General features: G+C 56.5%; 2 protein-coding genes across 5 annotated transcripts in view; both read left to right on the top strand.

The window, feature by feature from the left end:
* The first annotated feature begins 1,421 nt into the window (after positions 1–1,421).
* Positions 1,422–15,917, top strand: LOC142930570 (plexin-B1-like). The gene is made up of 12 exons (XM_076073426.1): positions 1,422–1,635; positions 2,246–2,312; positions 3,512–3,658; positions 4,438–4,627; positions 5,326–5,435; positions 6,044–6,137; positions 7,252–7,415; positions 8,473–8,630; positions 9,980–10,127; positions 11,795–11,935; positions 13,842–13,916; positions 14,035–15,917. Exons 1-12 carry the CDS (start codon positions 1,472–1,474, stop codon positions 14,122–14,124), a joined length of 1,548 nt encoding a protein of 515 aa, XP_075929541.1. The 5' UTR covers positions 1,422–1,471; the 3' UTR covers positions 14,125–15,917.
* A 4,798-nt stretch (positions 15,918–20,715) lies between these two features.
* The window catches only part of PUS7 (pseudouridine synthase 7), a 43,005-nt gene continuing 36,182 nt past the window's right edge, over positions 20,716–27,538 (top strand). For all 4 annotated transcript variants that reach the window (XR_012946536.1, XR_012946535.1, XR_012946534.1 and 1 more), the window contains exons 1-3: positions 20,716–21,968; positions 26,297–26,384; positions 27,162–27,257. Coding sequence is in view for 1 of the 4 variants with exons in the window: in XM_076073425.1 (XP_075929540.1) it covers positions 21,337–21,968; positions 26,297–26,384; positions 27,162–27,257 (816 nt within the window). In the remaining 3 variants the exon portion in view is untranslated. The remainder of the gene's footprint in view (positions 21,969–26,296; positions 26,385–27,161; positions 27,258–27,538) is intronic.

The raw sequence follows: 27,538 nt of genomic DNA, 5'->3' as shown, positions 1-27,538 counted from the left end.
GACAGAGAGACACGCACAGAGTGAGACTCACGGACAGAGAGACACGCACACAGAGTGAGATGCACGGACAGAGAGACACGCTCACAGAGTGAGACGCAATCTAAATCGAGGGGAGTGCGTGTGTACGTATCTGTGCGGTGGTGTAGTGGTCAGCGCTATGCTGCGCTACGAACCCGGTGACCCGAGTTCAATTCCCGCTCTCGGCCACCAACACCAGTGACGATTATCTTAACCGGTCATGGGCCTCCCCTCGGTCGACTGGGCCTCAATATGAATACCGAGTGCGGAGTGAAAACATCGCCACTGGGGGAGACAAAGGTGGCCGGGCGTGGTGTTGGCCACCCACCCCCTCGTGTGCCATGCCGGCCTTTATAGGTGCTCGCTAACAGCACTTGCTCCTACAGCCTGTTAAGGCTACACGGGGATCTTTGTGTGTATCTGAGTGTGTATCTCTGCGTATATATGTATATCTGTGTGTATCTCTGTGTGCCTGTTTACCTGTCTATCTGTGAGTATCTGTGTGTCTGCCTACCTCTCTACCTGTGTGTATCTCTGTGTGTCTGCCTTCCTGTGTATCTGTGAGTATCTCTATGTCTGTCTACTTGTGTATCTGCGAGTATCTCTGTGGCTGTCTACCTCTCTATCTGTGAGTATCTCTGTGTGTCTGCCTACCTGTGTGTCTGTATCTCTGTGTGCCTGTCTACCTGTGTATCTGTGAGTATCTCTGTGTCTGCCTACCTCTCTGTGTATCTCTGTGTCTGCCTACCCCTCTGTGTGCTTTTCTGTGTCTATCTGTGAGTATCTCTGTGTCTGCCTACCTGTGTTTCTGTGAGTATCTCTGTGTGTCTGCCTACCTGTGTATATCTCTGTGTGTCTATCTGTGTGTATCTCTGTGTCTGCCTACCTGTGTATCTGTATCTCTGTGTGTCTGCCTACCTGTGTATCTGTGTGTATCTCTGTGTCTACCTACCTGTGTATCTGTGTGTATCTCTGTGTGTCTATCTGTGTGTATCTCTGTGTCTGCCTATCTCTGTATCTGTGTGTATCTCTGTGTGTCTGCCTACCTTTGTATCTGTGAGTATCTCTGTGTGTATCTCTGTGTGTCTGCCTACCTGTGTATCTGTGTGCATCTCTGTGTGTCTATCTGTGTGTATCTCTGTGTCTGCCTACCTGTGTATCTGTGAGTATCTCTGTGTGTCTGCCTACCTGTGTATCTGTATCTCTGTGTGTCTACCTACCTGTGTATCTGTGTGCATCTCTGTGTGTCTATCTGTGTGTATCTCTGTGTGTCTGCCTACCTGTGTATCTGTATCTCTGTGTGTCTACCTATCTGTGTATCTGTGTGCATCTCTGTGTGTCTATCTGTGTGTATCTCTGTGTCTGCCTACCTGTGTATCTGTGAGTTCCTCTCCGCCTCTCTCACCCGGCCCCCCGCCCCGCCCCTCCGTTGCAGTTCATCCAGACGCTGGAGATGCAGCATGGCGGCGTGAGCCAGGCCCACTGTGGGCGTATCGCGTCGCTCGTCACCGTGGTGCTGCACGACAAGCTGGAATACTACACCGACATTCTCAAGACCCAGCTCATCGCCATCATCGACCACGACGTCGAGACAAAGCCCAAGCTGCTCTTCCGCCGGTGACCGACGCCGCAGCCATCGCAGTGGGAATTTTGCTTTAGGCTGCAGGTGCCGTCGCTTCCTTCCCGCCAGATTCTCAGCCGTTGCAAAGTTTGACGGGCACGGTAATCTTTCCTTAGACTGGTGGAAGAAATCCGATGAGCGGTGAAGCTCTTTTAAAAACAGATGCCCAGCAAGGGACCACGGGCCCAGAAATGTAAACAACGATCGGAGTACGGGGCATAGGGGAGGAAATCAAAATATAAATTCGTAAAACGCAGATGGAGTTCACGAGTTCCTCGCCGCGACGATGCTGACGACCGCACCGGGTGCCCATTTGAGTGCCAGCGAGGATTATCTGAACCGGTCTTGGGCCTCCCCTAGGTCGACTCGGCCTCAAATGAGGAACCTGGTGCGGTGTGTACGAAAAGACGGCCTAGGCGTGGTGTTGGCCACCCACCCCCTCGTGCGCCGTTGCCGGCCTTGTGTAGGTGCTACTCGCTAACAGCACTTGCCCCCGACACTCTGTTGAGGCGACACGGGGGGGGGGGGGGGAGGGGGGTGGGGGTTCGTTGTCTTCGGTGTTGGGGGTGGTGCGTGACCGGAGGGGGACTGTTCACGCTCTTGCAGGACGACGACGGTGGCAGAGAAGATGCTGACGAACTGGATGTCGATCTGCCTCTACACGCACCTGCGGGTGAGCGTTCTCGTGTGCACGGCGTTACCACTGCTGCAGGCTGGCACGGCGTGCGGCAGCGTGGCACATCGTTAACACAGTGGCAGGGTGGCACGGCTTTAACACAGCTGCAGGGTGGCACATCGTTACCACAGCTGCAGGGTGGCACATCGTTACCACAGCTGCAGGGTGGCACATCGTTACCACAGCGGCAGGGTGGCACATCGTTACTTCAGCGGCAGGGTGGCACGGCGTTACCACTGCTGCAGGGTGGCACGGCGTGCTGCAGGGTGGCACGGCTTTAACACAGCGGCAGGGTGGCACATCGTTACCACAGTGGCAAGGTGGCACGGCGGTAGCGCTGTAGAACAGAGGGCCTGGGTTCGATTGACTCGGGCCACTTGTCTGTGCGGGGTTTGTACGCTCTCCCTCTGTTCTACAGAGAGATTGAGTGAACGTGTTGAGTCGGGCGTGGTGCTGGCCACCCACTCCCATGTGCGCCGTGCCGGCCTTCATCGGTGCTACTCGCTAACAGCGCTTGCCCCAGCAGTCTGTTAAGGCTATGCGTGGGACCTTTGTCTTTGTGCAATTGAGTGAGTGTGTGTGAGCGAGTGAAGTTTGCTGGTTCCCCCTCTGTTCTGCCGAGTTGTGAGTGAGAGAGTGTGTTTGTGTGAGTGAAGTTTACATGTTCTGCGAGGGTTTCCTGCCGAGTTCTCCAGTTTCCTCCCAAAGCTAAACTCGCGCACACACAATGTAACTGGCATTGGCCCAACTGCAATAAGCCTGGCAGGACCCTCCTGAAAAAGAGACTTGAGTCTCAGTGAGGCTTTCCTGGGTAAATTCGCAAACTAGATAATAAAACTACATATTATTATTATTGGGCACTACCATCTTTCCCTACATTGAATCACCTGACTCAACCCCCCCCGTGTCCCTGTAACCTCGCATCCTCTGTACGTTCTCTCCTATCACCCCGGGTGTCCATGTCCCCCACATGCCTGTGTCTCACCTTGTCCCCCTGTCTCTCTGTGTGCCCCCCGTTTGTCTCCGTGGCTCTCCATGTCCTCGTGACCCCTCCCTGTGCCTCCCCTGTGTCTCCGCGTGTCGGCGTGTCCCCCGCTCCTCCCCGTGTGTGTCCCCTTGTCCCCGGGTGCCCCTGTGTCTCTCCGTGTCTCTCCGTGTCCCCGTGCGTCCCCGCTCTTGCCCGTGTGTCCCTGCAGGAGACGGGAGGCAAGCCGCTCTACATGCTGTTCAAGGCCATCAAGTACCACGTGGACAAGGGCCCCGTGGATGCGCTCATGCACAAGGCCAAGTTCACGCTGGACGAGAACTCGCTGCTCAAGAACAACATCGAGCACAAGGAGCTGGTGCGTGTGTGTGTATGTGTGTGGGGTGCTCGTTAACAGCACTCGCCCCAACAGTCTGTTACAGGCTATACGGGTAATCTTTGTCTTTGTGTGTCTGCGTGTGTGTGGGGTGCTCGCTAAACTATCGCTCATTGGGGAGCGGTAGTGTAACGGTTAGCGCTACGCTGCGCTACGAACCTGGCGACACGGGTTCAATTCCCGCTCCCGGCCAACACCATCAGTGACGATTTTCTGAACCGGTCCCGGGCCTCCCCTAGGTCGACTCGGCCTCAAATGAGTACCTGGTGTGGTGTGTAGACAAAGGCGGCCGGGCGTGGTGTTGGCCACCCACCCCCTCGTGTGTCGTGCCGGCCTTCATAGGTGCTCGCTAACAGCACTTGCCCCTACAGGCTATACGAGGAATCTTTGTCTTTGTTTTCGTGTGTGCGTTTGTGCGTGCGAGTGTGCGAGTGTGTGTGCGCGCTCCTGGGGAGTGGCAGTGTAGCGGTTAGCGCTACGAACCCGGCGACCCGAGTTGGATTCCCCGCTCACGGCCACCAACACCGGTGACGATTATCTGAACCGATTGCGGGCCTACCCTAGATCGACTCGGCCTCAAATGAGTACCTGGTGTGGTGTGTAGTAAACATCGCCACTGGTGAGACAAAGGCGGCCGGGCGTGGTGTTGGCATGCCGACCTTCACAGGTGCCGCTTCGCTCACTGCACTTGCCCCAACAGTCTATTAAGACTATACGCTGGGGGGGATCTTTATCTTGTGTCGCTGTGCGTGCCGAATCAGACCCTGAAGGTGAACCTGGAGGAGATGTTTGCGGCCAACGGCGCGGTAGGGGAGGCGCCGGTGGCCACGGAGGCCGAGGTTCGAGTCCTCGACTGCGACACAGTCACCCAGGTGAAGGAGAAGATCCTGGACCATGTGTACCGCAGCGTGGGACACTCACAGCGGCCAAGCGCGAGCGGCCTGGAGATCGGTAACCACCGCACACACAACCGCACAACCACGCGCACAACCACGCACGCACGCACAACCACGCACCATGCACGCACACAACCACGCACACAACCACATACAGCCGATCACACAACCACGCAAGCACACAACCACGCACCATGCACGCACACAACCACGCACACAACCACGCACACACACGCAAAAACACAACCGTACACAGAGCCGTGCACACAGCCGCACATCCAACCGCACGCAACAACCGCCCGCAGCCACCTGCGCAACTGTGCACACAAACCACACAACCGCACGCAGGCACCCCCAGTCCGGACCCCACTGGTAAACTTCACCGACCGCACACACTCGCAAGGCTGAACGCAGCAATTCCCAACGTACCCACACGAAACCGAACCAAACGAAACGAAGCTCAACCGCACCACCGTCCACCTTGTCCACCCCCGACCTACCGGGACCGCCAACCCCCCCCCCCCCCCCGGCCCCACCCCTTGTGCGTGCGTGGAGCTGCGCGTGCTGCTGCGCTGCGAACCATGGCGGCCAGAGTTCGATTCCCGCTCGCGGCCAACACCCGCGTGACGATTATTTGAACCCGGTGCTGGGCTTCCCTTAGGCCGACTAGGCCTCAAATGTGTGAGCACCGCCGGGTGCTCGCTGCTCGGCACTTGCCCCTGAAGGCCACGCGGGGGACCTGTGCCTTTGCAGAGCTGTGCTCGCAGAGGGGCGGAGGCAGCGGGCTCACGCTGTCCGACGAGGACAACACCTCGGAGTTGGAGGCCGGCGTCCGGCGGCTCAACACGCTGAGCCACTACAAGGCGAGGCGCACGGACACGCACTGCACAATTGCGCACGCACGCACGCGCAAACGCACGCACGAACACGCGCATGCAAAGGCAAAGAAAGTATGCGCGCGCACGTGGACGCAAACGCACGTGTACACACGCGCGCACGCGCGCGCACACGCACGAACGAATGCACGCACACTCTTGTGCGCACACACACACACTAACGTACACACGTATGCATGCATGCACGCACACACACAAAGAACCCTCCACCACCCCCCGGATATCCTTAACGGATTTTTGGGGCAAGTGCTGTTAGCGGGCAGCTAGGTCGACTAAGCCTCAAACGGGTACTTGGTGCGGTGTGTTGACATCGCCATTGGGGAGACAAAGGTGGTCGGGCGCGGTGCTGGCCACCCACCCCCTCGCGTGCCGTTCCGGCCTTCGTAGGTGCTCGCGAACAGCACTTGCCCCAACAGTCTGTTACAGGCTACGCGGGGGGTCTTTGTGTGAGTGCGCGCGCCTGTGTGTTTGTGTCTCCGCATTGGTGCGCGCGCGTGCATGTGTGCGAGTGTGTGCGTGTGCGCTCGAGTGCCTGCGAGTGAGTGCGTGCGTGCGTGCGTGTGTGGGAATTGCAGATGTGGGACGGCAGCACGGTGATGCTGGTACCGCGCAGTCAGAGGCACGTCAAGCCGTACAACCAGTACCACGACAGGCACTTGGCGGGCGAACGTACGTACACACACGCACGCACAGGATACGTTTAATCCATAGAGTGTGGGTTTCATAATCGTGGCAGGGAGTCTGATTGTCTCGATGGTCGTCCACCTGGTTTGAATAAAGAGCTGGTTATTTAAATATATACATCACACGCACACACACGCAGGAGATGTTGGCGTCGGGCTTACGGTGAAATCCGCAACACTGCAAAGACAAAGATCCCCCGTGTAGCCTTAACGGACTGTTAGGGGCAAGTGCTGTTATCGAGCAGCACCCTATTTAGGCCGGCACGGCACACGAGGTGAGTGGGTGGCCAGCACCACGCCCGGACCACCTTTGTCTCCCCAGTGGCGATGTTCACACGCCTCTCTAGGTACTCATTTTAAGTCAACCTAGGGGAGGCCCAGTACCGGTTCAGACAACCGTCACTGGTGTAGACCGCGAGTGGCAATCGAACACGCTCGGAGACGTGCGTGTACGTACATGCACGTGGGGGGGGGTGCGTTCCGGGCTGAGCGGTTTGGGCCCACACGCTGGCGTAAGCGCCAACGACGCGGCGAGAGGAGTGAGGGGGAGAGGGGAGAGAGGAGTGAGGGGAGAGAGGAGTGAGGGGGAGAGGGGAGAGAGGAGTGAGGGGAGAGAGGAGTGAGGGGAGAGAGGAGCGAGGGGAGAGAGGAGCGAGGGGAGTGAGGAGTGAGGGGAGAGAGGAGTGAGGGGAGAGAGGAGTGAGGGGAGAGAGGAGCGAGGGGAGAGAGGAGCGAGGGGAGAGAGGAGCGAGGGGAGTGAGGAGTGAGGGGAGAGAGGAGTGAGGGGAGAGAGGGGAGTGAGAGGAGAGAGGGGGAGAGGAGTGAGGGGAGAGAGGGGAGTGAGGAGTGAGGGGAGAGAGGAGTGAGGGGAGAGAGGGGAGTGAGAGGAGAGAGGGGGAGAGGAGTGAGGGGAGAGAGGGGAGTGAGAGGAGAGAGGGGGAGAGGAGTGAGGGGAGTGAGGGGAGTGAGGAGTGAGGGGAGAGAGGGGAGAGAGGAGTGAGAGCGGCACGGTGTGTGCGGCGTTGTCGTCGTCACCTCACGCCCCCCCCCCCCGCCCCCCCCGCCCCCCCCGCCCCCCCCGCCCCCCCCCCCCGTTGCAGGCACGTCGATGCTGCGTCACAACGAGGAGGACGGTCTCGTGCCCTACCACCTCATCAAGGCCACGGACGAGGACGAGGTGGACAAGAAACAGAGGCTGGTCAAGGAGCACGACCACGTGATGGCCATCCCGGAGATTTACCTGACACGCCTCCTCACCGTCAAGGCACGCTCGCACACACACGCACACAAAGACAAAGATCCCCCGGGTAGCCTTAACAGACTGGAGGGGCAAGTGCAGTTAGCGAGGGCCTATGAAGGCCGGAACGGCACACGAGGGGGTGGGTGGCCAGCACCACGCCCGGCCGCCTTTGTCTCCCTGGTGCGATGTTTACACATCGCACCAGGGACTCATTTGAGGCTGAGTCGACCTAGGGGAGGCCCAGGGCCGGTTCAGATAATCGTCACTGGTGTTGGCCATGAGCGGGAATCGAACCCGGGTCGCCGGGTTCGTAGCGCAGCGTAGCGCTAACCACTACACCACCGCTCCCCACACACGCACACGCATGCAGCAAGGACGTTTAACACGCAGTCGTTAAAGCCGCCACCGCCCGACATGGCAAATTAGCACGGGTTGCTCACGTGAACAGAACGTGCCAACTCGTTACTAGTTCAGCACACCGGTGTGCCGGAGAGTGAACCCACAACAGCAACGCGATCGGAGGACCTGGCCACATCACCGCGAAGTCACGGGTTATTGCACCGACTCCCATCACCAACCCACCCACGTTGCCACCATCGCCATCGACAACAACCGACGTTCGCCACTGAGCGGCGGCGATGTCACCGCGGCGCTTGCGCCAGGCTAGGTGCACACCTTCATCGGCGCTGCTCGCCGACAGCGCTTTTGCCCCAACGGTCTGTCAAGGCGACACGCGGGGATCTCCGCGCACTGTTGAGGCGTCCGCGTGAGGGTGCGGAAGGCTCGCTGACGGAGGAGGTCACGGGACAGGGCCCGGCCGGGTGCCGTGGGTCGATGGGCTGAGACGACTGGCAGAAGCGCCCACCCACACACCTGTGCCAGCGTACACGCACACACTAACAAAGACTAAGATCCCCGTGTAGCCTACACGGACTGTCGGGGCAAGTGCTGTTAGTAGCGAGCAGCACCTACGAAGGCCGGCAACGGCGCACGAGGGGGCGGGTGGCCGGCACCGCCCTCCCCTGCCCCCTCTTGCTCACGCCGTGCTTCCCGCCCTGCCCGTCGGGGGGGGGCCCCACAGACGGCGCTGCAGGAGATGGTGGAGCGCGTGTTCCGGGGCATCCTGAGCACGGACTGCGCCGTGCCGCACGGGGTGAAGTACTTCCTGGACTTCCTGGACGCGCAGGCCGAGCGCTACGACGTCAACAGCGACGTCCTGCGCATCTGGAAGAGCAACTGGTGCGTGCTAGCCGGGGTGTGGTGAGGAAAGTGGGGGGGGGCAGAAGTCTCGCAACGGCGATCATCGTCGTTGCGAGCGTCCGTCACCGCCGTGGGGCCTCGTGGCTGGAGTGGGGGCAGCTGAGGGATCCTGCGTGGTTTATTCGGGCAACCGCGTCCCGTTACCCACTCCTAGTGCTCCTTAACGTTTTCGCATTTGTCATTTTTACGATGATCGGCCTTCAAAATAAAACCGCTCGAGCCGACTTTGCGCTTCGGGAAATTTAGTGTTCGACTTTGATTCGTGTTTAGTGCGATTATTCTCTCTCGCCCACTCGCTCACCCAGCCACCATCTCTCCCATCCTCTCACTCACTCACTCACCCACCCACTCACTAACTTACCCACCTACCTACCATCTCTCCCATCCTCTCACTCACTCACTCACCCACCCACTCACTAACCCACCTACCCACCATCTCTCCCATCCTCTCACTCACTCACCCACCCACTCACTAACTTACCCACCTACCCACCATCTCTCCCATCCTCTCACTCACTCACTCACCCACCCACTCACTAACTTACCCACCTACCCACCATCTCTCCCATCCTCTCACTCACTCACTCACCCACCCACTCACTAACCCACCTACCCACCATCTCTCCCATCCTCTCACTCACTCACTCACCCACCCACTCACTAACTTACCCACCTACCCACCATCTCTCCCATCCTCTCACTCACTCAACCACCCACTCACTAACTTACCCACCTACCCACCATCTCTCCCATCCTCTCACTCACTCACTCACCCACCCACTCACTAACCCACCTACCCACCATCTCTCCCATCCTCTCATTCACTCGCTCACCCACCCACTCACTAACTTACCCACCTACCCACCATCTCTCCCATCCTCTCACTCACTCACTCACCCACCCACTCATTAACCCACCTACCCACCATCTCTCCCATCCTCTCACTCACTCACTCACCCACCCACTCATTAACCCACCTACCCACCATCTCTCCCATCCTCTCACTCACTCGCTCACCCACCCACTCACTAACCTACCCACCTACCCACCATCTCACCCATCCTCACACCCATTCACCCACCCAGTCGCTCACATACTCACTCGCCCATCATCTCTCCCATCATCTCACTCACCCACCCAATCACTCATTCACACTCGCTCTTGCGATGGGACTCTATCCTGTGTCTCCAGAGCTCCCAACAGAATTCAACGATACCAACTCAAAACTTGACTTGCGGTCTCGCGCGTGCGAATTCTCTCTCGCGTCACCGCTAACCCCCCTCCTGCCCCTTGACTGCCTCCTGGCACCGCCGCTGCTGCCCCCTCAGCTTGCTGCTGCGGTTCTGGACGCTGCTGCTGAAGGACCCGCAGCTGGTGTTCGACGTGGAGGTGTCGGAGGTGGTGCGCTCCTCGCTCGACATCATCTCGCAGACCTTCATGGACGCCTGCTCGCCGGAGGTCTACAAGATCACCAAGGTGGGGGGGGGGGAGGGGCAGGGGGGGGGGTGGGCGGCTAGAGCAGGGGTCAAAACGAACAAGAATATATACATTTTTTTCGAATTTGATACAAGACTAAAAGTAAACTGAACTATAAAAAACACAGGTCACGCGTTCACACGCGCACGCACGCACGAGTTGACAACACGCACATTTACACACACACATGAGTTGACAACACGCACATTTACACACACACACACACACGCACACACGAGTTGACAACACGCGAGTCTACACACACGCATGAATTCACAACACGCGAGTTTACGCGCGCACACACACACACACACGAGTTTACACACGCGCATCTACGCGCACACACGCATACACTTCACGTGGCCTCGAGGTGCCGTGGTGACGAATGGCGGCGGCTGTTGTTGAGTGTTTACCGAGCATGGTGAGAGAATGGTGAGCGGCGAGCGGTGATGAAACGCTCCCCCGTGTCCGGTTATCAAGCCCCGCACGGTGCGTGTTGAGCGGTGAGTGTGGCGAGTGGTGAGCGCGCACTCTTAAACGATTTTTTTTTCAAGCCCCCACTGAGCTGTGTAGCTGTTTCTCCGAAGCGACCTGGCTATCATAAACGATAGCCCGACGAAGTGGCTCACCATCATCGCGTGGAAGTTCATGAGCAGCCAAATACTCTGGCGGCGGTGCGGCAAAGGGCGCGCACCACGACGTGACGTTATTGTTAACTCGTTTTAGTTGAAAGCGTTCGGCTCGCGAAGTGTTCAGCAAGGGCCTCTTTAGTAGGCCACTCACAGGTAAGGCTCCACACGCTTGAGCACTCTCCTCCTCACTCTCCTCCTCGCTCTCCTCCTCACTCTCCTCCTCGTTCTCCTCCTCACTCTCCTCGCTCTCCTCCTCGCTCTCCTCCTCGCTCTCCTCCTCGCTCTCCTCCTCGCTCTCCTCCTCGCTCTCCTCCTCGCTCTCCTCCTCACTCTCCTCCTCACTTTCCTCCTCACTCTCCTCCCCCCTTGTGCCCACATTCTCTGCCAGTCATTGCCCCCAAGGCCTTTGTCCTCCAAGGCGGCCCACTGACGGGAGCTCGCATGCGAATATCTGCTCGCGGCTTTGGCCCCAGGTTAAAATTAACTTGGCCAGGTGCCTGCCCAGTGTCGAACGTATCTGAACCGGTGACTTCCCTTCACCCCACCGCCCGCTCCACCAACCCGGACTAACCAGCGTTGGTGAAGTATGGTGAAACGAATCCTCCATGGCCGTGGTGGCGTGGCAAGGCCCCCCTCCACCTGCAGAATCATCAGAATCTGTATACTGGAGGAGGAATCCGATGAGGCTACAAATCTCTTTTTCACGGATGTCCAGTCAGGGGCACGGGGTCAGAGCATTACAACAACAACAAACACGACACAGAAACACGATCGCAGTGCGAAGTGCAGGAAAGGCGAACACAAAGCGCCCAAACAGTAAAACTAAACCATCCCCAGCCCTCCAGGCAAAGCCCACTCGAGGCTATTAACCTATTTTACACCAGGCCTACAGAGTTCACGCAAGCAGCTGCGGAGAAATTCCGCTGTAACTTGCCATTCCCCGCCCCCCCCCGCGTGGCTCTACGCGGGAACGCGTCCTGACCCCACGACCTCTGCCCTGTGACTCCTGAACCCCACGTGACCCCCAACCCCCAGGAAGCCCCCACGCGCCGCCTCCTCTTCGCCAAGGAGCTGCCGCAGTTCCGCAAGATGGTGGAGAAGTACTATGACGACGTGGCGCAGATGGTGCCCGTGAGCGACCAGGACATGAACTCGTGGCTCAACAGGCAGTCCTGCGTGAGTGGCCCCCCACCCCCCTCCTCCAATCCCCCCACTACTACCACCCTCCACCATCGGTCGTCAGTGGAGGGGAGGGGTGGTGCAGCGGTCGTCGCACTCACGGTCTGCGTGGGCGAGCAGCGGAGGGGTTCGATGCTCGCCTCGATGAACCGATGACGCTGACGAAGGCCGCGCCACAATCATAATAATAATAATAAAAAAACACCCCCTCCTCCCCTCCCCCTATTTTACGTGGAGAGGTAAATGTGGGGAGGACGCGTTGCTTCATTTGGCTGTGGGATTTGGCTGTGGGATTTGGCTGTGGGATTTGGCTGTGCGATTTGGCTGTGGGATTTGGCTGTGGGATTTGGCTGTGGGATTTGGCTGTGGGATTTGGCTGTGGGATTTGGCAGTGGGATTTGGCAGTGGGATTTGGCAGTGGGATTTGGCAGTGGGATTTGGCAGTGGGATTTGGCAGTGGGATTTGGCAGTGGGATTTGGCAGTGGGATTTGGCAGTGGGATTTGGCAGTGGGATTTGGCAGTGGGATTTGGCAGTGGGATTTGGCAGTGGGATTTGGCAGTGGGATTTGGCAGTGGGATTTGGCAGTGGGATTTGGCAGTGGGATTTGGCTGTGGGATTTGGCTGTGGGATTTGGCTGTGGGATTTATCGAGGCTCAGTGTGTGCATCGCATCGAGTCGTTCTGCTAGTCTGGCGACTAAAGCAGCCGAACGTTTTGGCCGCACGTTCTTAGTTTGGCGGGCGGCGGCGTTGGCCGCTGTCCGTCGTGGTCCAGGCGCTGTGGAGGCAGCAGCGAGGGTTGCCGGATCACGCAAAGATGGGATGTGAAACGCTCTTTTCTACCCGTGTGGGTGTTGAAGAGGAGCCGTATCCTGGCTCTCGCCAGAATGCATAGCAGCAAAGTGCGGGACCCCACCGTGTGGCTGCTGCTGCCTTCCCACTCGTCTGCGGTGCCTACTCCTCCTCCTGGTGCCTCCGTGTCTCCGTCTCTGTCTCTCTCTATGTCTGTCTCCCTGTCTCTTTGTCTATCTCTCTGTGTGTCTCTCTCTCTGTCCATCTCTCTGTCTCTCTCTCCGTCTGTCTCTGTCTCTGTCTTTCTCTCTGTGTCTCTGTCTCTCTCCGTCTGTCTCTCTGTCTCTATCTCTCTGTCTCTCTCTCCGTCTCTCTCTGTGCCTCTGTCTTTTTCTCTGTGTCTCTGTCTCTCTCTGTGTGTCTCTGTCTCTCTCTCTCTGTGTGTATCTCTGTCTCTCTCTGTGTATCTCTGTCTCTCTCTCCGTCTGTCTCTGTGTCTGTCTCTCTCTGTGTGTCTCTGTCTCTCTCTCCGTGTCTCTGTGTCTCTCTCTGTCTGTCTCTCTGTCTCTGTGTCTCTGTCTCTCTCTATGTGTCTCTGTCTCTCTCTCTGTGTCTCTGTCACTCTCTCTGTCTCTCTCTCTCTGTCTATCACTCTGTCTCTCTCTCCGTCTGTCTCTGTGTCTCTGTCTCTCTCTCTGTGCCTGTCTTTCTCTCTGTGTCTGTCTCTGTCTCTCTCTCTGTGTCTCTGTCTCTCTCTACGTGTCTCTGTCTCTCTCTGTGTGTCTCTGTCTCTCTCTCTGTGTCTTTGTCTCTCTCTCCGTGTCTCTGTCTCTCTCTCTGTGTATCTCTCTCTCTGTGTCTCTGTCTCTCTCTCTCTCTCTGTGTCTCTGTCTCTCTCTCCGTGTCTCTGTCTCTCTCTCTGTGTCTCTGTCTCTCTCTCCGTGTCTCTGTCTCTCTCTCTCTGTCTCTCCCTCTCTGTCTCTCTCTCTGTGTCTATCCGTGTCTCTGTCTCTCTCTCTCTCTCTGCGACGACGTGGGGTGGTGCGCCGCTCACTCCCGGGAGCGAGCGAACGCTATCGTGACGCAATCGTGTCGCCGCGTGTCGCCCCAGACGTACACGAGCGAGCTGGACATGCGCGGGGCTCTGTACGAGCTGTACAAGTACGCGGACAAGTACTACGAGAAGGTACCCCTCCCTCTGCGCACTCGAGCGCGCGAGCGCCGTTGCCGCTGTTTGCCGCCACCGCCGTTGTTGACCTCGCTGCATTGCCGCCGCCGCCCCCGCCCGCCGGCTTTGCCGTCAGATCGCGGAGGCTCTGAAGGAGGACGCCACGGGGCAGCTCGCCGACCGGTTCCGCACGGCGATGCGCGACAACCCGCCCAGCGGGCACTGACGCCGCCGCCGCCGCCACCGCCGCCCGCACCAAGCGCCGAGCGCCACGCCGTGGAGACCTCGGCGACGGCGCCGACAGCAGAGGGAGGAATCCCGGAGAGGACGCCGACGGCGCGGACGCTGGTTTTACAAACCCCACGGCGGAGGGGGTCCCCCCCCCCCCCCCGGGGAGGGTGGTCGTCTTGCGATGGGCCGCGTGCCGAGCATCGATTTTACCCCCCCCGCTCCCCGCCCCCCGCCCCCCGCTCCGAGCGTTCGCCATGCGCCGACGCGGGCCTTGTCTTGTTCGCTTCCCGGTTATCCTGTCGGGCCCCAGGACTCCCGTGATTGGACAGCGGTGACCGCCTCGTCACCGCCCCGCCGATTCGGATCGTCGGTCATCCCAGCGCGCGTGCGCGGCGACGTCCCGGGGGCGGAATCTCGCTGCCTCCGAACCCGCCCTGCCCATGGAGATCCCGCGCTGGCGTCGCGAATCCGGCGAGCTCCAGCGGCGATCCCTCTCGGCCCGGTCCGCGCTTGCCGCCGCCGCCGCCGCCGGCGCCGCCGCCGCCGCCACGGCAACGCAAAGCGGCGCCCGATCCAAGCCGGAACCCAAACCGGATCCGACGGCCCCGCGAGCCTTCGACAGCAGCCTGCGCCGGGAATCGCGAAGGAAGCGCGCGGGTGCAGGGAGGGACGCGGCCGTCCTTGGCGCCGCCCCCGGCAATACGCGGCCGTCGCCGCGACGCTCCTGCCGGTGCGGTTGGCGGGCGACGGCCGGCGTGGGGGGGGGGGGTCTCACCGCCACCACCACCGCCACCACCGCCACCACCTCCATCATCTCCTCCTCCCCAAGAATTTCCTCCGCGCGCCGCCGCCGCCAGACGCGTCGCCGAATCGCTGGTGACGCGAGGAGCTTGCCCCACCGTCGGTCTTCCGTCAATCGACTGCTGGGTGGAGGGGGGGATGGGGGGGGGTGTAGGGGGGGGGGATGTAGGGGGGGGGTCGCCCCTTCCTTCACGGTGCCGCGACAATCCACGGGCCGGCGCCTGCGCGCGAGGCCGATCTCACAAAGTTCATCTCGAGTGGCCCGTGGGGACCGTATGTATAGCGAAACCACTGTGGGTAGTCTCTGCATTCCTTTCAACAGAGGAGGAACAGCAAAAAACGACGCGAACTCTCTCTCCCCCCTCTCTCTTTCCATGGAGAGAGGCACCCTCTCCCGTCGAGGTTAACAGAACGTCGGCATCTGGCTCCCCGGAATGTATTTTTCCCCGCACGAATCTCACGCACGTCCGCGAAGCGAGGGAGAGGGGGGAGAGAGGGGGAATAATCGTAACGCGAGAGAGAAATTAACGATGCAACGCGCGAGACCGCGGAGTCGACGACGACGACGACGACGACGACGATGACGATGATGACGACGACGACGACGACGACGATGACGACGACGACGACGATGATGACGACGATGACGACGACGATGACGACAACAACGACAATGATGACGACGACGATGATGATGACGACGACGACGACGATGACGACGATGACGATGACGACGATGATGATGACGACGATGATGACGTCGATGACGACGACGATGCAGTCGCGCGCCCGGCACGTCCGCTTCATTTCACGTCGCGACGCCGGTCCGAACCCCACGCCACCGTGGTGCCGTCGGGGACCGGCTGGGGGGGGGGGGGTGCTCGCAGGAGAGGGGAGTTCGAGGTCGAATTGACGAATCGAGAAGCGCGTTTGTACGTCGTTTGTATCCGCCCGTCTTTGTATAAAATAAATAAAATCTGTAATTGACGCGACGCGTCGTCACGCTGCGGGTGACGACTTTGCGATGCTGTGGGTGGAGGAGGAGGAGGGGGCTGTGAAGAAGAAGTGACTGTGAACCTGTGAACTTTTTTTTTTTACACACCAGGGGTTGCAAGGCACACAGAGCTATGTCGCTATTGTTTCAGAAGCGACCTCGCTGTCACGAATGACAGCTCAACGAAGTGGAGGGGGGCTTATCGTCACGTGGAAATTTATAGCGGCCAAATGCTCTTAATGCGTGATGTTGATTCTAAATGTGGAGGGGAAAAAACCGGAAGGCCCGGACAAAAATTCCACGCGACCACGGTGCGCGCGAAACTAAACTATCTTATTTGACCAGGTAAGGTCTCGCCGAGATACGTAGATCTTTTTCGGAAGCGGCCTGGCCACAAATGATAACTTAACGTCGTGGCTTATCATCATCACGTGGAAATGTAGAACAGGAAAATACTCTAAACGCACGTTGCTTCTAAATGTGGCGGGCAACAGCCGGAGAAAAACCGCATGCGACCACGGAGAGAACACGCACACTCCAAATTTACAACGGGCTTTTTAGGGTCGGCATCGAACCCACGACCTCCTGCATACCAGGCGAGGTAATTAACATCTCGCTACCGTGGGAAAAGCCGTGTGGAGGTTGGGAAGAGAAACCGTGAAAGTGTGGGGGGGTATTGTGGAGTGCCGAGAGTTGAAGATTGACATTGCAAAACCACTCCAGTGGTCAGTCTTGCAGATTTGGAACGACCCGATCGACGTCGACTCTTGGGCACGTGGTCGTGGCTGCGCCTTGCGACGCCTTCGCACGCCCGCAAGCTGCAGAGGGCTCGCGGCTCCACATCCAGCGGCCGCTCCGATTTAATACCGCAGGTTTTAAAGCGGAGCAACAGAGAGAGACCCGCTTCGCTCGCGAGTGGGACCCTCCAAATCCCGTGACGCCATCCGCAAGAGTTTGGCCATTGTGTGCGGGCGTCAGGGGTCCGAAGTCGGCACTCTTCATCGCAAGGCCCCTGACCCGCGGCCCCCACCGACAATACACAAAGAGTGAAAACACCCCCCCCCACCCTCGGAAAAGTGAATACTGACTTAAGTTTTCAAAGAAATGACACCACAGGTTACGCGCACAGCAGCAACTATCGCCCCCTACTGGCTGAAGACTTATCCGTGGGTCTATGGATCTCTGTGAGTCTGGATCTCTGCTATGTAAGTCTATGGGTATCTGTGTGAGTCTATGGTTATTTGTGTGAGTCTATGGATCTCTGCTATGTGAGTCTATGGGTATCTGTGTGAGTCTATGGGTATCTGTATGAGTCTATGGGTATCTGTGTGAGTAGTCTATGGGTCTCTGTGTGAGTCTATGGGTGTCTGTGTGAGTCTATGGCTCTCTGTGTGAGTCTATGGTTATATGTGCGAGTCTATGAGTATATCTGAGTCTGTGGATCTCTGCTATGTGAGTCTATGGGTATCTGTGTGAGTCTATGGGTCTCTGTGTGAGTCTATGGTTATTTGTGTGAGTCTATGGGTCTATGTGAGTCTATGGGTCTATGTGAGTCTGTGGATCTCTGCTATGTGAGTCTATGGGTCTCTGTGTGAGTCTGTGGGTCTCTGTGTGAGTCTATGGGACTGTGTGAGTCTATGAGTATCTGTGTGAGTCTGTTGGTCTCTGTGTGAGTCTATGGGTCTCTGTGTGAGGCTATGGGTATCTGTGTGAGTCTATGGTTATTTGTGTGAGTCTATGGATCTCTGCTATGTAAGTCTATGGGTATCTGTGTGAGTCTATGGGTATCTGTGTGAGTCTATGGGTCTCTGTAAGTCTGTGGATCTCTGTGCCTCTGGATCTCTGCTATGTAAGTCTATGGGTATCTGTGTGAGTCTATGGTTATATGTGCGAGTCTATGAGTATATCTGAGTCTGTGGATCTCTGCTATGTGAGTCTATGGGTATCTGTGTGAGTCTATGGGTCTCTGTGTGAGTCTATGGTTATTTGTGTGAGTCTATGGGTCTATGTGAGTCTATGGGTCTATGTGAGTCTGTGGATCTCTGCTATGTGAGTCTATGGGTCTCTGTGTGAGTCTATGGGTCTCTGTGTGAGTCTATGGGTCTCTGTGTGAGTCTATGAGTATCTGTGTGAGTCTATGGGTCTCTGTGTGAGTCTATGGGTCTCTGTGTGAGTCTATGGGTCTCTGGGTGAGTCTATAGGTCTCTGTGTGAGTCTATGGGTCTATGTGAGTCTATGGATCACTGTGTGAGTCTATGGGTCTCTGTATGAGTCTATGGGTCTCTGTGTGAGGCTATGGGTCTCTGTGTGAGCCTATTGGTCTCTGTGTGAGTCTATGGGTCTCTGTGTGAGTCTATGGGTCTCTGTGTGAGTCTATGGGTCTCTGTGTGAGTCTATGGGTCTCTGTGTGAGTCTATGGGTCTCTGTGTGAGTCTATGGGTCTCTTTATGAGTCTATGGGTCTCTGTGTGAGTCTATGGGTCTCTGTGTGAGTATATGGGTCTCTATTTGAGTCTATGGGTCTCTGTGTGAGTCTATGGATCTCTGTGTGAGTCTATGGGGCTCTGTGTGAGTCTATGGGTCTCTGTGTAAGTATATGGGTCTCTGTGTGAGTCTATGGGTCTCTGTGTGAGTCTATGGGTCTCTGTGTGAGTCTATGGGTTTCTGTGTGAGTCTATGGGTCTCTGTGTGAGTCTATGGGTCTATGTGAGTCTATGGATCTCTGTGTGAGTCTATGGATCTCTGTGTGAGTTTATGGGTCTCTGTGTGAGTCTATCGGTCTCAGTGTGAGTCTATGGGTCTCTGTGTGAGTCTATGAGTCTCTGTGTGAGTATATGGGTCTCTGTTTGAGTCTATGGGTCTCTGTGTGAGTCTATGGATCTCTGTGTGAGTCTATGGATCTCTGTGTGAGTCTATGGGTCTCTGTGTGAGTCTATGGGTCTATGTGAGTCTATGGATCTCTGTGTGAGTCTATCGGTCTCTGTGTGAGTCTATCGGTCTCAGTGTGAGTCTATGGGTCTCTGTGTGAGTCTATGGGTCTCTGTGTGAGTCTATGGGTCTATGTGAGTCTATGGATCTCTGTGTGAGTCTATGGGTCTCTGTGTGAGTCTATGGATCTGTGTCTCTGTGTGAGTCTATGGGTCTCTGCGTGAGTCTATGGGTCTCTGCGTGAGTCTATGGGTCTCTGTGTGAGTCTATGGGTCTCTGTGTGAGTATATGGGTCTCTGTGTGAGTATATGGGTCTCTGTGTGAGTCTATGGGTCTCTGTGTGAGTCTATGGGTCTCCGTGTGAGTCTATGGGTCTCCGTGTGAGTCTATGGGTCTCCGTGTGAGTCTATGGGTCTCCGTGTGAGTCTATGGGTCTCTGTGTGAGTCTATGGGGTCTGTGCGAGTCTATGGGTCTCTGTGTGAGTCTATGGGTCTCTGTGTGAGTCTATGGGTCTCTGTGTTAGTCTATGGGTCTCTGCGTGAGTCTATGGGTCTCTGTGTGAGTCTATGGGTCTCTGTGTGAGTCTATGGGTCTGTGTGAGTCTATGGGTCTCTGTGTGAGTCTATGGGTCTCTGTGTGGGTCTATGGGTTTCTATGTGAGTCTATGGGTTTCTATGTGAGTCTATGGGTCTCTGTGTGAGTCTATGGGTTTCTATGTGAGTCTATGGGTCTCTGTGTGAGTCTATGGGTCTCTGTGTGAGTCTATGGGTCTCTGTGTGAGTCTATGGGTCTCTGTGTGAGTCTATGTGAGTCTATGGGTCTCTGTGTGAGTCTATCGGTCTCTGTGTTAGTCTATCGGTCTCAGTGTGAGTCTATGGGTCTGTGTGAGTCTGTGGGTCTCTATGTGAGTCTATGATCTGTGTATAACACTTTCGCACCGTACGTAACCAACCGCGCTAATCGCAGGTGCGGGGGAAGGACAAACTAAATACACAATAGGCTGTTCTAAACAAATGAGTTTGTCAATCGAGATGATGATGATTATAAAAGTGTCGCACAGATTTCTGTGGCTTCCCAATAGCGCAAGGGAGCTGCGTTCCAGACGGCCGCGTCTGAAATCGCAGCCCAAATCAGGTGGTGATGGTGGTGGTGGTGGGGGAACGGTGGCGCAGTGGTTAGCGCACCGGGGCTGCAATTCCTGACCCCACAGCTGTCAACCCACACGGGGTTTTAAGCCCGCGTTCTTGTGTCAGGGAAATTTGAGTGTCCAGGTTCCCTCCATAGGGCGTGCAGACGTTCCAACGCGGGCAGCTTTTGTTCGTGTGTTTGTGTGTTTCTCTCTCCTGTAGCATGAACGTTGAGATTTTGTAAGGGGACACTGCTAAGGGGTTGACAGCTGTGGGGGTTTTCGTGACCCGCCAGGAATCCATTCGGTAAAATCACGTAGCTAGAAAATCAATCACGACGTTTCGATATGTATATGTATAAAATCCAGCGGTGGAAGCCGCTCCAGTGTTGGCTTATATTGTTTTCCGCCTGAGTTCGATCGCTTGCTTGCGTTGCGATCAAAACGTCGCGAAACAACCAACCGAGTACATCTGTGGGTTCTGTGGCGTTTCCTTTCAGCTCCGCGCCGACCAAGCGTGGATGAAGTGTGGCCCTTCACACAACCTCGGTGACAACAACAACAACAACTTCAACACGAGCTACAACGCTCCGCTGTTGTTAGGTGCCGGAACCAAAATAACGTAGGCACCCGGAACTAAAAATGCGATGGTGGTTGTGGTGGCGGGGGGTAGTGGTAGCGGGGGAGGAAGAAAACTTCGCGAGCACCACTTCCGCCTCCCCCCCCCACTCACCCCGGTACTCGCACGCGATTGGTCGACAGCTCGGTCGAGCGCACGCCGGCTGGCCAATCGCGTGGCCGCTTGCTGTGGTGGGGGTCGAGCCACGTGCGTCTTGGAGCTTCCACGTGGGGAGAGACGGTGACCAACGCTCGCTGGCAATTAAAACGCGGGAAACGTCGCTAATTAACGAGGGGTGACGTCGCTAATTAAGCCCCCACACACAACCCCCCCCCCCTGCCGAGCGAGTGACGCCGCCCGGGCAGCACCAGCGAGTCACTCGCCTCGCTCCGCTGGAGACTCGCGCGGTGTGTTGGTTAAAGTGGCTAGGGGGTGGATGTCTCGTTGTCTCTTAAGACTCTGCATGATCATCATCATCACCACCACTGCAGAGGTGGGGCAGCTGTCAACCATCGACTCTTAGGCTCCCCGTCGTCGTCGTGACACGTGGGCCACAGGGCTTGGCCAGCGACAACCATCCACACTCTAGTTCGTCTTCGGCGCCAGAGTAGTAAATCACTCGGCTCGCGAGTTAGTAACTTGTCAACAGTTCGACTCGCTGGTCAGCGCGACTCGCGGAGTCTCCACCCACCTCGCACCCCCCTCTCCCACCTCCACCACGCTAGAGCGAACGTCTCTCATGGAGGCCGCGAAGCGAGGGCGGGAGAGCGGAGAGGCCGAGGAGGCGCGGCCCGAGAAGAGGCCGAGGGGGGAAGGGAGAGGCGACGCCGCTGGGGAGGCGCACGCGGGAGACGAGAGGGAGACTCGCGGGGAGAGGCGCGGCACCGTGGGGAGTGGAGAGGAGACCGGGGGAGGAGGCGAGGCGCGGGGAGCGGACGCTCGCCCCGGCGATGTTGCTCCATCCGCCGAGGTGGTCACGGCTGAAGATGCTGATGGTGATGTCGACGGCGATGCTGCTGCTGGTGGTGGTGATGATGCTGGTGGTGGTGGTGATGATGCTGGTGGTGGTGATGATGCTGGTGGTGATGATGTTGCTGCTGGTGGTGATGATGCTGGTGGTGATGATGCTGCTGCTGGTGATGATGCTGCTGCTGGTGGTGATGATGCTGCTGGTGGTGGTGATGATGTTGCTGGTGGTGATGATGCTGCTGCTGGTGGTGGTGGTGGCGGCGATGGGGGAGACGTGGTGGTGCGGGAACAGGGAGGCGAGGAATTCGCGGAGCTGATGAAACACGGCCTCGTGGAGGTCGACGTGGGCATCGCCGAGTTCGTGAGCCACCTCGCGGGGTTCTCGGGCATCCTCAAGGAGCGGTGAGCGCGACGCTCGCGGTGATGGCGGTGGTGTGGTGATGGTGTGTCGGTGATGACGGTGGTGGTGATAGCGGTGATGGGGTGGTGATGGTGATAGCTGTAAGCCCCAGGCTACTTTGGGCTCGCCTTCCCATCAACCAGATGCGAGGAGTGGTGGTCGTGGTTACTTACGCACCCACCGAAGACGAACATCCGTGGAGGGATGCAGGCAAGGCCGATGAGTCAGATGCCTTCTGTGACCTGTCACAGATGCTGGCTAAAGTGGCACCTCGGGATAGAGTCATCTTGTTGGGTGACTTCAATTCCCGAGTTCGTCATGATGCTGACACCTGGTCTGGAGTGATTTTAAGGCAAGGGCCAGATCAGCTCAATAACAACGGTAGGAGGCTGCTAGATTTTTATGCAGCCCATGGGCTTGTAATTACCAACACGCTGTTCCGGCATCGGCGCATCCACACAACATCATGGATGCATGCCGGGTCCAAGCAAGAACATCTGCTGGACTACATAGTGATGGACAGGTGGATCGCGGGCCCATGTCCTTGACACCAGGACCCACCGTGGAGCTGATCTGGCCTCTGACCATCGACTAGTCATCTGTAAGATGTGCCTGCCATTCTTCCATTCCGGTGGTAGGTGTACACCCAGGACCCCATTCAAACCTACAGTGGTATGGTCTCAGCTAGCTGATGAAAGTTGCAAGCGAGAATTTAATCATCGCTTGCGGCTGGGGTTGACATCGTCCCCCACTCCTCCTGATGTCGAGGGTAAATGGCCGAGGTTTAGGACTGTGACTCATGCAGCTGCAATGGCTGCTTTGGGTACGCGGTCCAGACCTCTCCAGAGACTCTGACTGACAGAGGAGGTGTTCAGAATGGCTGAGAAAAAGCGACAGGCCCACTCATCATCTACAGCATCCCACGTCAGAAAATGAGGAGGCTTACCGCAGCCTTTGCTCAGAGGTTCAGAGAGCCGTGAGGCGCTGCAAGGATGGGTGGTGGTCGCGGGTTGCTGAGGAGATGGAGTCTGCCTCAGTGGCCCACGACCACAATTTGCTCTTTGATTCCATCAAAAAAGTTAGTTGCAGTCCCACACCTATTACCATCAGGGGAAAGAACGGTGATCCAATCTCTGACCCCCAGGAACAGGTTTGCAGATGTGCTGAGCATTTCTGTGAGGTCCTGGGGGAGGGGAAATCCCTCGGCCAGGAAAACATCGTGGCACAAAGTTGGGATGACTCTGCTGAGGCTGTGGTGCCTAAAATATTGGAAGAAGTCACCCCCTGTGAGTGGCTGGCTGAGGTGCCACTTTTTGAGTAAGCACTGAAAGCGATCCAGAGTCTGAGACCAGGAAAGGCACTGGGCAGAGATGATCTCCCAAGCAAAATGCTGAGGGAGGGTGGCGTTTGTGCACAGACTGTCCTACATAACATCATAACAACAGTCTGGACCACTGGACGGGTTCCGCAGGATTGGAAGGATGCCCTGGTGGTCCCCCTTTTTAAGAAGGGGGACCGCACAGACTGTAACAACTACAGGGGCATCTCACTCCTCAGTGTGCCAGGAAAGATCCTTGCAAGGATTATTAAACATCGCCTTACCAGGCACGCTGAGGAGAGGCTTGCGGAGCCCCAATGCGGTTTCAGGAAAGGGCAGTCCTGTACAGATGCCATATTTACTGTTCGTCTGCTACAGCAAAGGTGTAGGGAATTCCAACAAGACCTACATCTCTGCTTTATTAACCTGGTCAAGGCCTATGATACCATCAGTAGGCATGGGCTCTGGGTTGTTCTTCGTGCTTTCGGAGTCCCTGACCCTCTGCTCACTATCATTAAGGACCTTCATGATGGTGAGCGGGCCCGGGTAAAACTACGTGGCCGGCAGTCGGAGCGATTCCCTGTTCACCTAGGGGTGCGACAGGGATGTCCTCTGGCTCCCACATTATTTAACATCTATTTCCACCACGTAGTTCGTGAAGCCTTCAATAACTGTACCGGAGGAATTTCCATCTGATACAGATACAATGGGAGGCTGATCGATGCCCGGGTGCGGTCAAGGGATGGCTCCCTATTGGTCAATCATGTTATGTATACCGATGATCTGGTAATAGCTGCTCATTCAGAGGAGGAGTTGGAGACGCTGCTGCTGAGACTGGAGCGTGCCACTAAGAGATGGGGCCTTACCATCAGCCCCACCAAAACTAACCACCTGCCTGGGTACAGTGAGGGAAAAAAGTATTTGATCCCCTGCTGATTTTGTACGTTTGCCCACTGACAAAGAAATGATCAGTTTATCATTTTAATGGTAGGTTTATTTTAACAGTGAGAGACAGAATAACAACAAAAAAATCCAGAAAAACGCATGTCAAAAATGTTATAAATTGATTTGCATTTTAATGAGGGAAATAAGTATTTGACCCCTCTGCAAAACATGACTTGGTACTTGGTGGCAAAACCCTTGTTGGCAATCACAGAGGTCAGACGTTTCTTGTAGTTGGCCACCAGGTTTACACATCTCAGGAGGGATTTTGACCCACTCCTCTTTGCAGATCTTCTCCAAGTCATTAAGGTTTCGAGGCTGACGTTTGGCAACTCGAACCTTCAGCTCCTCCACAGATTTTCTATGGGATTAAGGTCTGGAGACTGGCTAGGCAACTCCAGGACCTTAATGTGCTTCTTCTTGAGCCACTCCTTTGATGCCTTGGCCGTGTGTTTGGGTCATTGTCATGCTGGAATACCCATCCACGACCCATTTTCAATGCCCTGGCTGAGGGAAGGAGGTTCTCATCCAAGATTTGACGGTACATGGCCCCATCCATCGTTCCTTTGATGCGGTGAAGTTGTCCTGTCCCCTTAGCAGAAAAAACACCCCCAAAGCATAATGTTTCCACCTCCATGTTTGACGGTGGGGATGGTATTCTTGGGGTCATGGGCAGCATTCCTCCTCCTCCAAACACGGCGAGTTGAGTTGATGCCAAAGAGCTCCATTTTGGTCTCATCTGACCACAACACTTTCACCCAGTTGTCCTCTGAATAATTCAGATGTTCATTGGCAAACTTCAGACGGGCATGTATATGTGCTTTCTTGAGCAGGGGGACCTTGCGGGCGCTGCAGGATTTCAGTCCTTCACGGCATAGTGTGTTACCAATTGTTTTCTTGGTGACTATGGTCCCAGCTGCCTTGAGATCATTGACAAGATCCTCCCGTGTAGTTTTGGGCTGATTCCTCACCGGTCTCGTGATCATTGCAACTCCACGAGGTGAGATCTTGCATGGAGCCCCAGGCCGAGGGAGATTGACAGTTCTTTTGTGTTTCTTCCATTTGCGGATAATCGCACCAACTGTTGTCACCTTCTCACCAAGCTGCTTGGCAATGGACTTGTAGCCCATTCCAGCCTTGTGTAGGTCTACAATCTTGTCCCTGACATCCTTGGAGAGCTCTTTGGTCTTGGCCATGGTGGAGAGTTTGGAATCTGATTGATTGATTGCTTCTGTGGACAGGTGTCTTTTATACAGGTAACAAACTGAGATTAGGAGCACTCCCTTTAAGAGTGTGCTTCTAATCTCAGCTCGTTACCTGTATAAAAGACACCTGGGAGTCATAAATCTTTATGATTGAGAGGGGGTCAAATACTTATTTCCCTCGTTAAAATGCAAATCAATTTATAGCATTTTTGACATGCGTTTATCTGGATTTTTTTGTTGTTATTCTGTCTCACACTGTTCAAATAAACCTACCATTAAAATTATAGACTGATCATTTCTTTGTCAGTGGGCAAACATACAGAATCAGCAGGGGATCAAATACTTTCTTCCCTCACTGTATTTTCTACCATGGGACAGTTGCGGAGAGATGGCGTGATGTGGTATAGGAGGACGTGGAGATGAGTGGACTTGCCGATGACTGGTACCAGCGGTGTCAAGATCGGCCTCTGTGGAGGAGGCTCGTGAAGGATGCTACTGGGCAGTTGGAGGCAGTCGCCCTCCAACAACAACGGAGGGTGGAGGAGCGACGCTCACAACAATGAGCGGAGCGCCGGGTGGCTAAAGCACAGCAGGTTGGCACAGGAGGGGGCACAGGTGGTGCATCAGCCAGTCATCTCAGTCAGTCGACCCGTGGCACCTGGGTCTACCCCGTGACCTCCTGCCAGCGGGCGTTCGACACTTCACGTGGCCTTAAAGTGCACATAGCCTGGCAAAAGCGCCGTGGTGACGTCATCGCTACTTAGTGATGAATGGCGGTTGTTTTTGGTAACGCTAGTGATGGCGGTGGTGTTAATGTTGTTATTGATGGTGGTGGCGATGATGGTGGTGGTGATGATGTGGGCAGGTATTCTGACTTTGTGGTGCATGAGATCAACGAGGAAGGGAAGGTCTTGCATCTCGACGACCTCAACCCCCCCGCCTCGCAGGAAGAGGTGACAATCATCGCACCTCGTCAGCATCTCACTCACCACGCGGCAACATCCGTCACACATCGTACAGCAACATCATCGCACCACGCAGCGTCATCATCATCATCACCGTGGCTACAGCTTAATTTACTCGATGTGTGGTTCATGAAAGATGGGTGTGTGTGTGCGCGCGTGTGTCTGAGCGTCTTTGTCAGTGTGTCTGTCTGGCTGTATTTGAGGACCCGGTGCGGTGTGTGAACATCGCCACTAAGGGAGACAAAGGCGGCCGGGATTGGTGCTGGCCACCCACCCCCTCGTGTGCCGTGCCCGTCTTCATTGGTGCTACTGGCTAACAGCGCTTGCCCCAGAAAGTCTGTTGAGGCTACACGGGGGATCTTTGAATCTGTGTGAGTGTGTGTGTCTGAATGCGTGATAGTGCTTGTGTCAGTGTGTTCGTTTGTCTCTGTTTCGTGTGTGGGGAGCGGTGGCGCAGCGGTTGGCGCTCCGCTGCGCTACGTTAACCCGGCGACCTGAGCTCAATTCCCGCTCACGGCCAACACCATCAGTGACGATTATCTGAACAGGTCCTGGGCCTCCCTCCAGGTCGACTCGGTCTCAAATGAGTACCCGGTGGCGGTGTGTAGTAAACATCGGCACTGGGGGAGACAAAGGCGGCCGGGTGTGACGCTGGCCACCCCCTCCTGGTGTGCCCTGCCGGCCTCCATAGGTGCTGCTCGCTCACAGCACTTGCCCCAAAAAGTTTGTTTGAGGCTACACGGCGGGGGATGTTCGTCCGCGTAGGTGCGCGTGGACGTGGACACGGGGCCGCTCACGGACGAGCAGCTCGCTCTCCTTGCCGACCTCCAGGCCGGCAAAGGTCACGACTTCCTCATGGAGGTGAGCGGCGGCGACGGCTAGGAGGTCGAAGGTTACCACGAGCACCAAGGGCACCATCCCGACTCTCACTGCTCACCACGCACTAGGGGGTGACGGGGGGGGCGGGCGGGGGGGGGGGGGCATTGTGCGGACACTGCGTGCGTGCAAGTGTGTGCGTCTCTGCGAATCTGTGTGCGTGAACCCGGTCATGGGCGTCCCCGACATCGACTCGGTCCTCAAATGAGCACCTGGAGTAAACCGTCGCCACTGGGGGAGACAAAGGCGGCCACCCACCCCCTCGT

This window comes from Petromyzon marinus, chromosome 42, assembly GCF_048934315.1.
Source record: "Petromyzon marinus isolate PM22_M1 ecotype Great Lakes invasive population chromosome 42, UKy_Petmar_22M1.pri1.0, whole genome shotgun sequence".
NCBI classification, from domain to species: Eukaryota; Metazoa; Chordata; class Hyperoartia; order Petromyzontiformes; family Petromyzontidae; genus Petromyzon; species Petromyzon marinus.
The sequence above is the reverse complement of the archived record's forward strand: the minus strand, read 5'-3'. Positions and strand labels throughout refer to the sequence as shown.